The sequence below is a fragment of the Chelmon rostratus genome, chromosome 19 (assembly GCF_017976325.1).
Source record: "Chelmon rostratus isolate fCheRos1 chromosome 19, fCheRos1.pri, whole genome shotgun sequence".
NCBI classification, from domain to species: Eukaryota; Metazoa; Chordata; class Actinopteri; order Chaetodontiformes; family Chaetodontidae; genus Chelmon; species Chelmon rostratus.
The window spans coordinates 20,310,209-20,327,633 of NC_055676.1; the positions used below are offsets into that span (position 1 = coordinate 20,310,209).

General features: G+C 43.2%; 2 protein-coding genes across 2 annotated transcripts; one reads left to right on the forward strand and one right to left on the reverse strand.

The window, feature by feature from the left end:
• Nucleotides 1-143: 143 nt before the first annotated feature.
• Nucleotides 144-8,215, forward strand: ckmt2a (creatine kinase, mitochondrial 2a (sarcomeric)). The gene is made up of 9 exons (XM_041959667.1): nt 144-2,448; nt 3,956-4,154; nt 4,412-4,507; nt 4,611-4,832; nt 5,466-5,551; nt 5,850-5,973; nt 6,656-6,790; nt 7,566-7,691; nt 7,839-8,215. Exons 1-9 carry the CDS (start codon nt 2,300-2,302, stop codon nt 7,953-7,955), a joined length of 1,254 nt encoding a protein of 417 aa, XP_041815601.1. The 5' UTR covers nt 144-2,299; the 3' UTR covers nt 7,956-8,215.
• Nucleotides 8,216-9,527: 1,312 nt separating this feature from the next.
• Nucleotides 9,528-13,680, reverse strand: LOC121623399 (ubiquitin-conjugating enzyme E2 L3-like). Its single transcript, XM_041960670.1, has 4 exons — nt 13,593-13,680; nt 10,783-10,878; nt 10,509-10,695; nt 9,528-10,383 (listed from the first exon to the last, which is right to left on the reverse strand). The coding sequence occupies exons 1-4, from the start codon at nt 13,617-13,619 to the stop codon at nt 10,229-10,231; spliced, it is 465 nt and encodes a 154-aa protein (XP_041816604.1). The 5' UTR covers nt 13,620-13,680; the 3' UTR covers nt 9,528-10,228.
• Nucleotides 13,681-17,425: the final 3,745 nt, after the last annotated feature.

Genomic DNA, 17,425 nt, shown 5'->3' on the forward strand with positions numbered 1-17,425 from the left:
AATCCCACGTGAGGGGGTGGAGCCCCCTGTGAGAGGAGAGGGAAAAGCTCTTAAACAGGAGACCTTCACCAAGAAGGCAGAGCAGCTTTTCTACAGGTACTGTACCTTCTTTCCTTATTTCTCTTGTAGAATGGCTCCATTAGCTCCCAGCACCTATACATAACCATACCTTTGTACCATCTTGACCTTTGATATTATCTTTTTTGCATGCTTTTGACATTTATAGGCAATCTGAGGGGTTTACTGGTGGGAGCATGTTTAAAAAGTCAAAATGATTCAAATAGTAAAGGTGGATAGAAACTAGAAGCATAATGTGAAGATGAATTCAAGGTGATTTGTAGATGAACAAAAACTACAAAAAGTGAGAAAAGATCAAGAGTGATTCTTCCCTGATTTATGAATTTTAATTCAAAGAAAGCTTTGCCATCAAAAATCTCTCCCAGCAGCTTTTTGGTGCATGAAAACATTTTTTTAAACGTTTTTCCTAAATGCTGTATTTTAAATACCTGAGGAGGTGTTAACTGTCCTGTGTCCTCTGGAGAGGACGAAGCTGCTCTTCCGTCCTGCACGTACTCAGAGTTAAAAGGTCGCGCTGGTCAGGGGAGGGGAGGCTGATCCGAGGTCTGTGGTGGTTTTTGTTGTAATCCTGACCGTAACACCATGTGATCCCCAGTGTCTGTGAGCAGTGGAGCCTTTACTGGGCCCTGGACGTCTGTCCGAACTTCAGTCTGCTGATCGCTGTTGCTTCACCTCTGTCCTGATTTCTGTTCTTCGATCTGCTGTTCTGTGTTCTTCACCTGCCTTCGTCCCTGTTTCCATCCCTCTGTCCTGCTGACTTGGCCTCATGAGGGTCTGGTCTTGTGACTAGTTCAGAATGTCACTGCGTTGCCAGCCAGAGATGGCTTGTTCCTTGGCACTGGATCCTGGCAGCACCACTGGCCTCCAGTGATCTATAAATAATGTTACCTCTGAACCAGAGTCCAGAGTCCATAGACACTGACCTCCACAGGGTGGAAGGAAAAGAGTCTGTCGGGCAAATTCAGTACAATAAAATCCAGTGACTTATTGTGTTAAGGTGTTTCTCCTCAGTTTTCAGCTGAGTGCAGTGCAGGTGACCGATCGGCCATCTTTCCTTTGACCAGGATTAACAGGAGTGCTGATGTCCTCGCAGCGTCCCTCTATATTAAGACACAGTCTCGTGGACTCTACCCACCCTCTGTGAAAGACAAGCCACGCTGTGACCTTCCAGTCACTACAGTTTCATTAAGTTTTAAATTTAACATTTTAGATCCATTTAGATTTAAACAACACCGAATGTGAACTTAAATGCTGAATGAAATGATGTCTTGCTGCGCATTAGAGCCGACTCTAAAGTCCCACTCCATCCTCGGGGCTTAAGACAGATTCCTCGGGTACCTGCTCATCACCGGAGCATTAGTGGACATATGAAACCCGCCATCCTGCGGATGGCAGACTCTGTGCTAATGCTAAGAGGCTAAGAGCATCTGCCACGGCCCCTCCTTCTCTAAGCTTGTTACTGTATTAAAGAAAAATGTGTGTGTGTGGGGGGTCACACAGTGCACGAATGAGGCGATGCCAAGACGGTTTTCACATACAAGGAATTTAACATAGTGTTTTGGTGTATAACAATGAACACAGTAGAAGAAAAGGAGAAACAGTATTTCAAAAGTCAGTAATCATAATTAGAAAATTTTAAAAATTCACATTAAAGAACTGTGAAAAATATATCAAAATATGTGCTTTTAAAATGAAAAGAGCTGGAAGAGGATTGACAATATTAACCTTTGAATGTACAAATATTCACAGTGTAAAGCGTAAATGTGCAAAGATAATAATCTAAAAAATATGGGTTAATGTAACTGAGTGAAATATTGAAGTACTGTAGCTGGCGAGCTAACCTCGAGCATGCTAGCCGGTGAGCCGTCAGTCAGCAAGCTAGTTCACGTCATTTATTAAAAAGACGAAACGTCTCAGAATGTGAATTTTTCGGTCTCCATGGACAGCTGGATCCGTCTGTTGCACCATGTTAGCGGTTCCACTGAATTTAACTGATTTTGTTTTGAAGTCTTGCAGTTTTACATGCTGCTGTGACCGGCCATAGTGAGAAGCGTTAATGGCGGCCTGTGCACCTGAGTCGGCTGAGAGCTGCTGGTCAGCTAATGTCAGCGCTCTGCTTGAACTAACAGACACTGACTCCCTCACCAACATGGATCAAACCGTCCTTTCTTTTTCTCTCCAGCTCATTTGCTTCTGACAGGATTTGCAAACTAGCAGAAAGATGGCGAGCTCTTTCACACGTCTGATCTCCGGCCGCAACACGGCCGCGCTGTTGGCCAGTCTGGGTGCGGGGACGGTGGCGACTGGCTTCTTACTGAGCGAAAACAGCTCGCTGGCTGCTGAGGCGAAGAAGAAGCTCTATCCCCCCAGGTAAGACTGGGTGACATCAGAGTCATCCAAGTCCTGCATGCTAAACCTCGTTGAGTAAACATATGTGTGTAATTATTATCAGCAAAATGTACTTAAAGTAAAAGTACTGATGTTACAGTAAAATGTTCCTGTCAGTGTTTCTCTATCATATCTGATGTTTGTGGATTAATATTCCTGCTGTAGATGTTTCAGCTTGAGCTCATTTGAACTACTTTATATACTGTTGGCTGGTTTCATCTACAGCGATGCATCATATTCTATAAGATCATCATATGTTTGCAGCGTGGCTGTCCTGTGAGAACCTTGCATCTCCGAAAAACAGCCTGTTTTCAGCTTTGTGACGATGCATTTCCCAGTTGATCCAAGAGGCTTTTTAAACAGTTTATTTAGCTGAAGAAGGAGGAGAAGTTTCTCAAGACATGAAGGAAAACTTCATCCTTCAGTTTATCACAAACACTCAACATCAACACATCTGGAGATACGAGCTTCTCATTGGACAGGAAGGAAAATAACTAGTAACTAAAGCTGTCAGTGGTGTAAAAAGTACAATATTTACCTCTGAGATGTAAATAAAGAAGTAGAAAGTCACATAACAAAGAAATACTCAAAGTACAAGAAAGTCAAATTTGTACTTAAGTGTAGTACTTGAGTAAATGTACTTACTTACATTTGACGGTGCCACAGATACAGCATGAAGGCAGGCCGTGGTCCGTCTCAGCGTGTGGTCTGAAAGAACAACCTCGCTGAGTCTGAGCTCTTTGTTCGCCTGCATTAACGACACCAACCGACTCTGTGCTTCACCTTCACGTTTCAGAGGGCCGACTCATTGCTCATTGCTCCGTGCTTCAGCAGCAGCAGCAGCAGCGGAGGAGGAAGTGTTTATGAACTCAGTCAGGGGTTTAAACGTGTTAAAAGAGTCCATAAACACATTTGAACGGGGTTGTGTTGGTGAACAGTATGAAGGAGCACATGAGGTCAGAGCAGCGACAGATATCACTGACGATCTCAGCTTTCACTCACTCACAGCCTGTCTGCCTCTCACCTGTTCGTCTTGTCTTATCTTATCTTAGCAGACTTTTATTCAAGTCACATTTTGAGATGGTCTTAACTTGTTCATGTGATGTATTTCCTGTTGAAGCAGGATATCGGGTATTGATGTGATCAATGGGAAGAGGCAGTTTATTGTTTTATTGTGATTTTGCATATTTTGCTATTAAGGTTGGAAGAGTGAAGGGGTTGGTCATTGAAATCATTGTTTGTGGTGATTACGTCAAATCTGTCCACACAACCTTCATTTTACAAAATAGCTCAATGCAAAAACGATTCCAAAGCGTGCTGGGCCAGTAGGTGGCGAGAAAGTCTACATCAACTATGCATCAAATACCACAGAAGAACTCTGCAAGCAAGAACAATTTCATTTGTAGTCATTTGACACCTTTCTGCCACGCGGCCTAGCAGTGCTAACCAGCTACTCTTTAAAATCTTCGCACGTCTTCCTCCGCTGTAGCTCTGACTTCCCGGACCTGAGGAAACACAACAACTGCATGGCCACGGCTCTGACTCCGGCCATTTATGCCAAACTGAGGGACAAGATGACCCCCAACAACTGGACCCTGGACCAGTGCATCCAGACTGGAGTCGACAACCCCGGACACCCTTTCATCAAGACGGTGGGCTGTGTGGCTGGTGATGAGGAGAGCTATGAGGTAAGAGAGGTCAAAGGTCGCGTTTTTTGTCTGTATGTTTCATATACTTTCTAAAATTATGGAAAAAAGAATTCAAGGGACTAATTTCCCTCCTAATTTCCACAAAGGACATAAAGGACGAGTCTCTTTGTTGTAAAGATGCAAATATACACCACCTGTCATTAGCTATCGAGTCTCTATCTAGGAAGCTTTTAATGATTTGCTCCATCTTCTGAACCCAAAGCTACACCTCTGACTGCGTCTACTGGTCTCTGCAGGTGTTTGCTGAACTCTTTGACCCCGTCATCAAAGACAGGCACAATGGCTATGACCCCAGAACTATGAAACACCCCACGGACCTGGATGCCTCTAAGGTGTTTACACCTTTTCTCTCCATCACTGCCACATCCCTCTGTCTATCTGCTGCTCCCTTATCTATAAATGAATATCCTCTTTCCCGCCTGTATCGACCTCCAGATAACCAGCGGCATGTTCGATGAGAACTACGTCCTGTCGTCCCGCGTCCGGACCGGCCGCAGTATCCGCGGGCTGAGCCTCCCCCCGGCCTGTTCGAGGGCTGAGCGCCGTGAGGTGGAGCGGGTGGTGGTCACGGCCCTGGCGGGCCTGAAGGGAGACCTGGCCGGACGCTACTACAGCCTGGGAGACATGACGGAAAAGGAGCAGCAGCAGCTTATTGATGTGAGTTTGCATGAAGTCCAGAGAGGGTTTAGCGGTTGCATTATGAGTACAGGAGGGTCCAGCAATTTTGGATCTTGACCCAAACTAAGGACTGAAAGTCATGGTACACATGCTACAAGCTCAAGTCGCCATATCTTGGCCTCCACGCATCATTTTTGACCTTTCTTTTTTCCTGACTCTGACAACATAAATTGCTGGAGTTACCGGTTTTCCATAGAAGAGTGCCAGTCAGTCGCATGCTGTAGCTTCACTTTTATTCACCTTCCTCTTCTAATTATTTCACGCTGCGCCACATAAGGATCACTTCCTGTTTGACAAGCCTGTGTCTCCTTTACTGACCTCGGCCTTCATGGCCCGAGACTGGCCTGACTCCAGGGGGATCTGGTAAGGCCGCCGCAGTTTAGTGAAATCCCATCCCAGTCCTGTTAGTACTGCAAGTACTGAAAGACCAACATGTCCCCTCGCTCCTATTCTGGTCCTGGTCCGTAAAGTCCTCTCTAACCTTTACTGTCTCCTCTCCACCAAAGGGATATCCAGTAAATTTATCGAAGTCCTTCCACTATCTAACATCCTCCTCCCTCTGTTTTCCTTCTTCCACCTGTCTCTGCCTTCCTTTGCCCCTCCCACCTGTAGGACCACTTCTTGTTTGACAAGCCTGTCTCTCCATTGTTGACGTGTGCCTTTATGGCCAGAGACTGGCCCGACGCCAGAGGCATCTGGTAGGGTCTGTTCAGCCCTCCTGCATGTCTGCTGTGTGACCATTTAGACTTCCACATCCTGATCTGCGTCAGCGTTATATTTAATGTCTGTGAGGCGTTCCAACAGGAAATAGCTTTTGTGTTTGCTGTGTGTTACGAATGCATGCGTCCTCTTCACAACACTGGAGCACAGATTAATTCTGCACAGACAGACAGCATGAATATCAAAGTGTCCACGACACCACATCCTTTGCGAGCATGAGTCATCTCAGGTGATGAAAGGAGCTCGTTGTTGAGTTCTTCAGCTGGTTCCCCACAGGCACAACAACGAGAAGACCTTCCTGATCTGGGTGAATGAGGAGGACCACACCAGAGTCATCTCCATGGAGAAGGGAGGCAACATGAAGAGAGTGTTCGAGAGATTCTGCAGAGGACTCAAACAGGTACGGTGGGGCCACGACAGCAGCCATGTTTGGGACAGCAGTGTAAGTCCAGCCTGAAGCACCTCACTAACGACTGGATGGATTGTGTTCATGGTGTTCGTGTTCCCCTGAGGATGAATCCTAGTTTCTCTAGCGCCACTATGAGGTTTTTGTTTTTTAGTAAAATATTTCACCAGCTATTGTCATGAAGTCTGATAGACTTTCATGTCTCCTCAGGATGAGTTGTAAAAACTTTCACTTTTCCTCCAAAATTTAAACATCTTCATGTTCTTTGGTTCATGACTAAATTTTGATAGCATTCCATCAACCTCTTAGCAAATGGTAATTAGCAAATGTTAGCATGCTAATGCTCTAAACTAATGGCTCAAACCCTCAAACTGACAAAGACGCTAGGCATGGTAATCATAATACCTGCTAATCATCAGCATGTTAGCATTGTGGTTGGGAAGACATTAGCATGCTGATCATGTGCAGCTTCGCTCAGATGAAGTTTTGTTGTTTGCTGACTGAGACGAGGAAGAAGAGGGAGATTCACCTGTTTGTTGTTCAGGTGTCTGACTGTGGATGGAGTTGTCTCTTAGAATTATGTAGAAACAACAGCAGATGCAAATCTTAAATTTTCATGCATTTTCCGTTGCATCGTTGGTTTTCCGGTCGACTCTTATCCTGTGATGTCCTGCAGGTGGAGCATCTGATCCAGGAGAGAGGCTGGGAATTCATGTGGAACGAGCGTCTGGGCTACGTCCTCACATGTCCCTCCAACCTGGGCACCGGCCTCAGAGCGGGCGTGCATGTCCGCCTGCCAAAACTCAGCCAGGTAACAAACACACACACACACACACACATGCAAACCGTCCCGCGCACACTGCGGCCCAACCGGAAGACACCGAAACCAGGCTCAACATAAGGTCCGTTTAGTGTCCCTTCTGGAGCTTTCAAACACATGCTATTCCTCAGCAGGTGGAGTTTGCACATTTGTAACAGAGTTAAAGAAGCTCTGAGAAGTTTAAAAACCAGCAGTGAATGTATCTACTACCTGGTATTGTGTGCGTATCAAGGCCTTAGATGTCCTCTTCCGCTGTGCCATAGAGCCTCATTAAAAACACATCAATGAGCCACAGTGTCGCACTGGGTGAGACGACAATGAACAGCTGTCTTCAGAATTTACTGAGCTTAAAAAAAGTGGACATTCATGCCTCTTTTTAAGATTCTCGCCTTCAGTATGGACTAATGGGCTTGGAGGTGAGCGTCCAAAACAGCGTCAGAAATCAGAAAGTACTGTGAGCCGAACTCGTTGTTGGTTCTGGTCTTTTCATGGATTTGTTAGCTGCAGTAACATATCACCAGCTGTATCCTCTATGCTGAAGGACCTTGTGGTGAGACTGATTTGCCAACAGGTGCAAGGTCAAGAATCAACTTTCAATCTCAACTTCAGCCCAAAACGTTTCCAGGATACAATTAAAAAACTCTGTAAAGTCTGAAACCAACGTGCACTGAACGTCAAATCAACATTCGCCTCCTCGTATGTGCTGTTGGAAGTAAAAGGCCTTTACTGTGAAAACAAGTTACAAGTGATTGAAATCGCCCCGCAGGACCCACGTTTCACCAAAATCCTCGACAACCTGCGGCTGCAGAAGAGAGGCACAGGGGGAGTGGACACGGCCGCCACCGGAGACACCTTCGACATTTCCAACAACGACCGTCTGGGCAAATCTGAGGTGAGGATCAGTCAACCTTTAACACGCAAAAGAAGACGAAAACTTAAGAAATTTCCTGTAGTTTATTTTAGTCTTGTAACACACAAAGCTTTAATTCTTAGTTCAGGTTTAACTCGCTGTAATGACCTTTGCTGCGTGTGGGTTTAGGTGGAGCTGGTCCAGCTGCTGATCGACGGGGTCAACTACCTTATTGAGTGTGAGAAGCGGCTGGAGAAGGGGCAGGACATCAAAGTCCCAGCTCCCATCACTCAGTTTAGGAAATGAAAGCTGGAGCCGTGACGCCGCCACAGTGTCAGCGGGAGGGCAGCTCGCTGCTCGCCGCTCGCCGCTCGCTCCCACGCTGAGCCGGTGGAGGCCTCAGAGCGACGTCTGTCCACCGCATCAGAGGAGGTGCTTTCTTTATTCCTCCTGCAAAGATTACAAATCTTTAGGGTAACCTAATCTTAGACATGAACTGCAGTTAGGGGAGAATTCTACCTCAAGTTAAGGTCTTCACTGTAACCCTGACTTCAATAAAGCCAACAGAATCAAACACTTTGACTGTGCTGCCTTGTCATTTGACAGTTCCCAGCTCGCCCCTGCGGCCCGCCTTCATTTGCAAGCTTGTTCTGATTTTGTGTTGAATGTTTAAAGCCGTCCGATGTTGGGATGTGCTGGAACAAAAGTGATGTGGAAACCTCTGGAGAATACTTACAAAGCTGCTGCTGCAGCATCGGGGCCTCTCATTGGACAGAACTCACTTGTGTATTCAGTTCTGTAAAGTAGTGGACCAGGTTACACGAAATACTGAATTCAAAAGTATTAGCTTAGTATTTCAGAATAATATATATTACTGGATTATTATTGATGCATTTTTGTCGCAGCTGGTGAAGGTGGGACTCATTTTAATATACTGCTGAGTAGCTTAATCTATCATCATAAATGTATTACTTACTGCTTCTTCATTTCATTTTAATAATCTGAATCTGCACACACAGTACACACTCCTTTATTAGGAATGCTATAAAAAGTAAATAAACAGAAAAAATAAACAGAAGTGGAGTAAAAGTTTACTGTAGCAGAAAAAAAAACACCTTAAAACTGCACTTAAGTACGATATTTGAATAAATGTACTTAGTTATATCCCACTACTGCATCTGACGACCCCTCAGGCTTCTCTGGGGACCCTTTGGAGGGGCCCGACCCCGAGGTTGCAGCACTTTTACAGAATCCTTCTTCCACCTCTGTCAGGAAGTGTTCATGTTGCAGCATTGATGCTACGTTGACATTATGGAGGCTAATGTTCATATTCTGAGACCCCAGTGGGGGTAAAAACAAGCACATAGAGGCGTTAATGAACACAAAGGTACAGGTCTGATTACGCATCCATCGCATATCTTTATTCATGAATGACCTTCTGTCCTCCACCTGCAGTTGTATTGTCTTATATGTGTAACGGCGTAAAGTCTGCTGGTGTGCTTTGATTCGTCAGCATCAGAATATATTAATACAGAAGCCAATTAGAGCTGTTTAACTGCTAGAACCAAACACTGCTTTGAACATCTGCGCCTTAGTATGAAAATATTGTCAGCAGAGATGAGCGGTGAATCAAAGAGAGCAACCCTGAATGTTAGAGCTTTCGTTACTTCTGCAGAACTGAACAACTTTGTGTTAACGGTGTGTGCCTGAACGTGACAGAGGAGATAAATTAACAACATTTAAGAGAGAAAAAAACTTGTGAAATGAACTCTTTATGACATCCAGCAGCAGATCCAGCGCAAACACGTTCGATATCCCGCCTGCATAACAAATAATATAATGCTCGGTGACACTGTGCACTTTCCCGGGAGGCCGACGGTCGTGGACGGATTTTAATCAGATGAGACTTTTCCCCAACACCTCAAAATACAAAAACATTTCAAAGGACACGTGAATGTTGTTGCATTTTCATACATTTCTGTGTTTAAATGTGGAATTCTGCATCAGTAACAAACTTTAATTTCAATGTACTGCAACAGGTGAGTTCACAAAGTACAGTGTATCTGAAAGCCAAAGGAAAGTAAAGGGAACGACAGAATCAACAGCATTATGTGCTGTGCATTTTTGTTAACTCTTGAAAACAAAGCTTCAAACAGCTGTAAACAGGTTTGCAAAAGCTAGATTAATCTGAGAAAACATTTGACATTTAAGTAAGCAGAGCAGCATTTTTTTTTTATTTTTTATATTTTACTTTCCAGGATGCCAACCTCTGATAATTTTCTTATTTTTTCTAAAAAGAAATCAGTAGAAAGTCAAAACAACCAAAAGCTGACACCTAGAGGCCAGAGCCTGCCTATTCACCAAAAAGTCCTGCTTTTTTTTTTTTCCTTTTTTTGGCAAAAGTGAAAACAGAAACACAAACCTCTATTAAGGAGTGGTTGGAGAGTGCTAAAACAATGCACGAACGCGAGAACAGGGCATCTCTGTGTCGTTTGGGGATAAGAACAGAGAGTCAGGGTGGCCTCTTTAGACAGGAAACAGAAAGGAGGCCGACAGCCGCGAGCGCCAGTGTTGTGTCGTCAGTCAACGGGTCGCTTTTCACTGTGTTTCTTTGTGAACTCCTCGGCATTCTTCATGAATTTTGCACGGTCTTTACTGTATTCCTCCGCCAGGTCGGCCCTCAGGGGATGCTCCGGCTGAGGGGAGCTCACCAGATTAATGAGGCTATCGATCACTGGAGGAGAGAGGGAGCAACAATGTCAGTGAAACTTAACAAGGTAACAAAGCACAGATAGATCTGAAACATGGACATTCACCATGAGCCAACAGGCGGCCTCACACTACTGTCCCTCGCCTCACCTTGGTCAGTTCTCGTGGCTGGCTTCCAGTTCTCCACACTGATGATCGGCAGGCAGACCTGGCCCTTCTCGTCGACGTTGGGATGGTAGATTTTTGTCTTGAAAGTGATCTTGGGTGGCTTGAAGGGATACTCCGCAGGGAAGATGAGCTCAATCCGGAAGGCTCCTTTGTCATATGGAGGACAATCCTTGGAGAAAACAAAAAAAGCTTATAGCAGTCCTGACATGTTTTGATTAACATTTTCAAGTTCTGTTGGCAGCAATTCAACACTTACAGGAACAATGAGCCCCTGCCAGCTCAAAATATTCGATTCATCCACTTGAATGTTGCAGAAATTCTTCATCCCAGACTTGCGGATGTCATCAAGTTCCTGAAACAACACAGATCATATTTAAAAGTGGACAAAACCAAAGATTATTATTACTACAATCAGTGGCCACTTCATTAGGTACACCTAATACAACTGCTGTGTCATAGAGTTTACTTTTATGATTAACAGAACCAGTTTCCAGTATCTGGTAATTAATAATCTGGAAATAAGTTTTTAAACTGGGAAAATCTGTCAAAGTCTGACATATTTAAATTTCTTTGGTCAAGATCCCTTTGACAGAAAATAGAGCAATGTTGTGTTACATCAAATTCATCGATATTCATTTAATTTTCAATATTTCCTTCTGAAATTGTTACAATTTTATTCATCCATCAAAGATTAGATAGAAAATAAAAATGGAATCTGGAAGAACTTAAAATGGATTTAATAGGGTTCTAAAACACAAAAACACATATTTGACTGGTTTGATCCAATGTGTTTTTTTTTAAAGGAAAAATCCAAAGTCATTTTTCTGCCAGTATTTTCACAGCCTAGAATGTTGTACGAACAAGCCAAAAACGCCCGTGGGTCTGTCAGAATTTTCAACAAAGGCGGCGGCCAATAATACAAAGGGAAAAAGGAAACCCTGCCTTTAAATATGACCTCAGGAATGAACAAAATGCAATTAGCACAACATCATCAACATAAACTAAACCTTAAAAACTTTGTAAAAGTAGAATTTATGGCAGAGGTGTACCGATTAAGTGGTGTGATGATAGTGATCCAGCAGAGGAATAAAATCTCTGAAGTGCAAGCGACTTCCAGGAACTGTGTAATATGGCACTGATGGACTGAGTCCAGTCGGACAGTAAACAGTTACATCACTCTCTCCACAGTGAGTCTGATCCACTCTCCTCAGCTCATTTCATTGGTTAGAAAGTGTATTCTTCTTACATAGCTTTACATGAATACTGCAGTGTCATCGCCAACAATATGATCACTGTCAGATGGTTTGTACCATCCGGGACATTATCCTGAGAAAACAGTTTGGAAAAGGACAGGCACTTTCAAAAAATACTTAGCAGGTGATTGGATGAAACATCTGTCTATCACGGGCTGACTTCCTCCAATCAGATCAACAGACCATATGATGATGACATCCCTACTTTTTATTAACGGCTGTGTCAACACACAACAACAACAACAACAATAATAAATTTAATATGTACCACTGTTTGGCTTCAGTTCCATTATGGGATCCTGGTCCTCCCAAAACAATATAGGCTGAATATCCTTGCTTATAAATCTTGCTATCTTATCGGTGATGGCAAGTTTCTGGCAAGGGACCTGCTGCAAGTGAGTGTGCCCAATAGCAGGTAGTCAGACAATCTACAACTGAGCTCATAAATTTACATACACGTGGCAAATATGTGAAATATTGTTCATTTTTTGGAAAAATATGTCTGACCCTGCATAAAACTTCTCTTTCATTTACGGATAGTGGTCATTTAGATGGCTATTAAGGGTAAGTTGTTTGATTGTAATCACTGCCCGTGTATTCATGGTCTTTGAGCTTTTTAGCTCTTGAGGGACGCCTGCACATTTCATCCAGGATACTGGATACTGAGCCATTGAAAAAGCATAAACACTGATGTGATATGCAAACAGAAATTATCGCCCAATCTTAAGATCCGACAGCTATTTTGATGATCAAATAATGGTTTATGTCGTTAATGTTTACAGGTTCTTAAAGGTGAAAATTTGCTACTTTTCTTTGGTCTCACATTATAGTAATTTGAATATTTTGGGGTTTTGGACTGTTTGGACTGTATTGGTCACATGTTTTTTTCATTTTTTATACTGACCAAACAGTCGAACTGAGAAAATAATGGACTGATTAATTGTTAAAAAAGTTAGTCGCAGCTCTGGTCATTTATTGTGATGTTAGAAATGACTGAAGAGAAAGGGAGTTAATGCCGGTTTCTAGTGTTCAGTGTGAGCAGGGAGGAAATCAGAACAAACTGTTCCACTTCCTGTCAGCAGACACTTCACGGCCGCTCACCTGAGCTGTAAAACCAGACTCTCAGGGGGATTCAGGAAGTGCTGTCGTGACTCTTTACTGACATGTTCACGCGGGGGAATTCCGCACACTCAACAAATCAAAACCAAAAATGGTGGAGACTCACATCGAAAGTGCAAGTGTGCGCCTGTAGCACCGAGCAGCCCGAACAGAAAGTAATTCACCGTCCGCCACAGTCGAGTCCAAGAAGTTTTTAAAAACACATGTAAACATTTATCATGACATTATCTCGACCACTGTCCGGTCTCATTTCACAGAATGATTATTTACTGTACGACGGATGGCCCAGCTTAGGTCTGACGTCACGTCCCAACCCCAAAGTCTCCATGTTTTTGCGGCTGCCTTCAGACGGTGACAGCGCGTAATACACGCCGCTCCGCTTCTCACCGCGAAGGGGTTCATGAGACCCCCGTCAGAACGTTAACATGTTGGACGACTTCGTGCTGTATCTGGCAGTTTTCTGTAGGTGCTGAGTCACGCCCCGCTGGCGTCTCAAACTAACTAACTAGTTACCTCTCAGTCTGTCGGACGTCATTATCCTTTCATTTTGTCGGACAGATGAACGCCAAACACTCGCGTTCACGACATTTTCTCTCGGCCGACGTGTCTGTAGATACGCGCATAAAGCCGAAACAAGTTATTTTAACCCTCGCAAAGTGGGATAAAACCAATAATTTGGGATTTCTTTTTTTACCTTGCTTAGTCTCCTAACCGAAGCCATTGTGGTGCCGATTCCGTCTTCTTCGTCTTCTTCCTGTTTCTTTCCGTTGCTCGTCGACTTCTTTAGGTTTTTGTGGAAAGTGGCTAACACCCGGCGTCCTGGCGTGTAACTGCCGCCTACCGGCAGGAAGTGTGCACGTTGGATTGATAGTGAACAAATGACATACGTTACATTTCTAAATAATACTAACCTATATGGTTGGCTTGGTTACAGATAAAAATTTGAAATAAAACAAATTCACCCTGTGAATAATGCACTCAGTTGCCATCTCGTTCACGCAGTCTGCAAAAAATAAATCCTCCCTTTATGAAGGAAATGTTCAGTTTTTGTTGAGACGGTTTTGTTTAACTGTGTGGTCATTTTGGAGGATGCATACAAGCTGGTGTTTCTGTTATACACAGTGCAGCTGTGTAGAAGCTTAATGTTTCAGGGAGTATTTCTGCATTATTTGATTAGATTTAGATTGATGAAGACTTTATTATTTTCATAGTTACTGGCTATAACAGGATTATCAACTGTATATCAAATACAACATTACATAGCCTATATAATGAAACATAAGTATATAGATGGGGGGACAGGATATTGGAGACACCTTTATATTTAATGCAGTCCAGTACAACTATCATCGACCATGACCTCAGTGTTGTGTCAACAACAACAACAAAGCGCAGTAGAAATGTTACATTGGATTGTAATATATTGTACAGGTATACAATGTAAACAGTTGTGCATTGCAACATCAGGTGCACCTAATAAATCACACAGATACTGTGCAGACAATTGAAATGTTGAAATACTTAAAAAACATGAAAAGTTATTGTATTTGTGAACATGCTGTCATCTCTCTCCCCGAGATGTTACAGACAGCGAAGAGTAGAAGAGAGAAATAGAAAAATCAACTGTGTATATATATATATATATATATATATATATATATATATATATATATAATTGAAAAGTACAGTGTTTGTACTATTGCACATTACAAAAAATAAACAACACAGTAAAGAATATGTAATATTGGACAAGCTGTAATGCAGTTTATGCTGGCCCCAATTCACAAAGATTATTGTGGTACAAACTGTGGAAGTATTAGAGTATTCTGCCTTGTGTATCTTGAGCTGATACAGATGTATAAAACTGGCAAAACATTGTACGGTAAAAGCTGATGAAGTAATTAACAGCACAGAACGGGACACTGTTCCCACCGTGTGGTACTAAGCTGTTACTACACAGGACAAAAACAGAGCAGGTGGAGTCAATTTATTTTACTATACCTTTACGAGGAAAATGTGCAAAAATGATTTAATTTAATTCCTTTAAAAGATTCTCTTGATCTTCAGTTGATAGAAAGTTCCTAAAAAACTCAACTTCAAACATCTTATATGAACTGTTCTGTTTTTACAACTCTTTCTGGGCTGTAAGTGAACGCACATCATGTAGGATGTTTTGCAGAACTAGTGTGCTGAATTGCATTCGATTAGCAGATATCTGTGTGGTTCAGGAGCTGACGCAGTTTAATTGAAAGTCTCTGGAAGTCATTTGTGACTTATTTTGTTTGAAAAGAATCGATTGGAGTGACCCGAATGCAGCTGCACGAAATCAGCTCACCTAAAGAGAAGAGATTCCACACAGTGACGTCCTGGTGCAACGTAAGACATCTTCATAGGAAGAGTGGGCTCATTCATTTATGCAGTGTTCATATCTGTATCATAAAAAAAATGATTTTTGAAGGTCCGTTATGCAATAATGTGTGTGTGTAAAAATTAATAGAGCTGCCTGAAAGAAGTGAAATACCGCTAGTTAACAATGTTGTGAAACCATTTTAAAAACAACTGTTAATACCCCTTTTTTACCTTTTATCCAACACCGTCACTGTCGTGCTGTGTTTAATGTTGGAAATAATAATAATAATAATACATTTTATTTGGAAGCGCCTTTCAGAACACTCAAGGACACTTTGCAGAGCGGGTAAAACACAAATAACACAGGATAAATACAAGCACAATAAAAAACACAAATACACAGGATAAATACAAGCACGATAAAAAAAAAAACCCAACAAGTAAAATCAAGCAACAAGGAGAAGTGTAGCAATAAAGAGAAGGCAGTCCGGAACAGATGAGTTTTCAGTTTGGATTTGAAAGTGGGGAGAGAATCAATGTTTCTGATGTCGGGCGGCAGTGAATTCCAGAGTTGGGGAGCAGAGCGACTGAAAGCTCTGCTCCCCATGGTGCTGAGACGGGCGGAGGGCACAGAGAGGTGGAGAGAGGAGGATGATCTGAGGGAACGAGAGGGGGTGGCTATGGAGAGGAGGTCTGAGAGATACGGGGGGGGACGAGGTTGTGGATAGCCTTAAATGTATATAGCAAGATTTTGTAAGAGATTCTGTATTTAACCGGGAGCCAATGGAGCTGCTGAAGGACGGGGGTAATATGGTGAGAGGAGGGGGTCTTGGTGATGATGCGGGCTGCAGAGTTTTGAACCAGTTGAAGTTTATGGAGGGACTTGTGAGGGACACCGAAAAGGAGTGAATTACAATAATCAAGACGGGAAGTGATGAGGCTGTGGACCAGGATAGCAGTGGTGTGAGGGGTGAGAGAGGGACGGAGACGGTTGATGTTGCGTAAATGAAAATAGGACGACCGGGTAATGTTATTGATGTGGGAGTGGAAAGACAGTGAGCTATCGAGGATGACACCCAGACTCTTAACCTGAGGGGAGGGGGACACTGTGGAGCTGTCAAAATCGAGGTGGAAACTGTCAGTTTTGGATAGTGATGCTTTGGTACCAACCAGAAGAAGTTCTGTTTTAAAGATAAAGAATTCACTACTGAGAAACTGAGAAATATCTAAATGAATTCAGATTTACAGACATTTTTTTTTCAATATTCTGTCATTATTTTTATTATGTTTTTGTAATTTTTTTTATTTGCTCCTCTAGGTTGCGATTCCTGTCCATCAGGCCTGGTGCTGTCCAAACCTTTTTGTGTTGGACGGGGCCGCTTTTAAAATGAGGAGCACGGTTCCAGGCAGGTGTGTGATGCTGTGGTCGTCGTGTCCAAAACGCCTTGCTCTGGACTGGGCCCCTTGTGAATTCAGTGGCCTCACGAGGCCGCTGTGTAGCACCTGAACGTGGGTCCACTTGCTGTGGTACACGATCTGGTCTAGCAGCCTGCTGTGAAGCCCTTGAAGGTGTAGCACTCATCTTTGGGGCACCATTCCTGGGCCCTGTGCCAGACTGCTCCCTGTTAAAGTTCCCCCTCCCTGCCTGGCCCGTTGAGGTGAGGTGAGTTTTATCCTCTCTTTGTGCCTCACTGGTCGTGGTCTTGACAGACTGCTGATGTTTCACAGTCTGTGGATAATATTGCCTCGACATAGCAGCGTTGTTCTGTCTGTCTGAAGCTGAGGTCATCGAGAAAACAGAAAGTCCGAACAGAAAGTTCCTGCTGTGCTGGCGAGTAAAATCAAGTGCTTAACAGGGTATTTGTTTTCAATGGGTTCAGACCTCCTATGATCCATGCATGACGATCCAGTGGAATATCCTTTTCTATCATTTCCGAGGTAGTTTTAGTAATATATTTTCAAAAGTCTGCAATCAATGGCCAATATCAGCTTGTATGTAAAAAAAAAAAACACCAGTGAGATGCTCCTGTGAAATTTGTGCAGCTCAACAGGTGTATGATGCATTCTGTGCAAGATATTGAGTTGAATTAGTCTTTGCTTAGTGGAGCTGGAAATGTTTGACATTACTCTAAAATTTGTGCCAGTCAGCGTCATCCTATGAGCAAGCTAAACACAAGT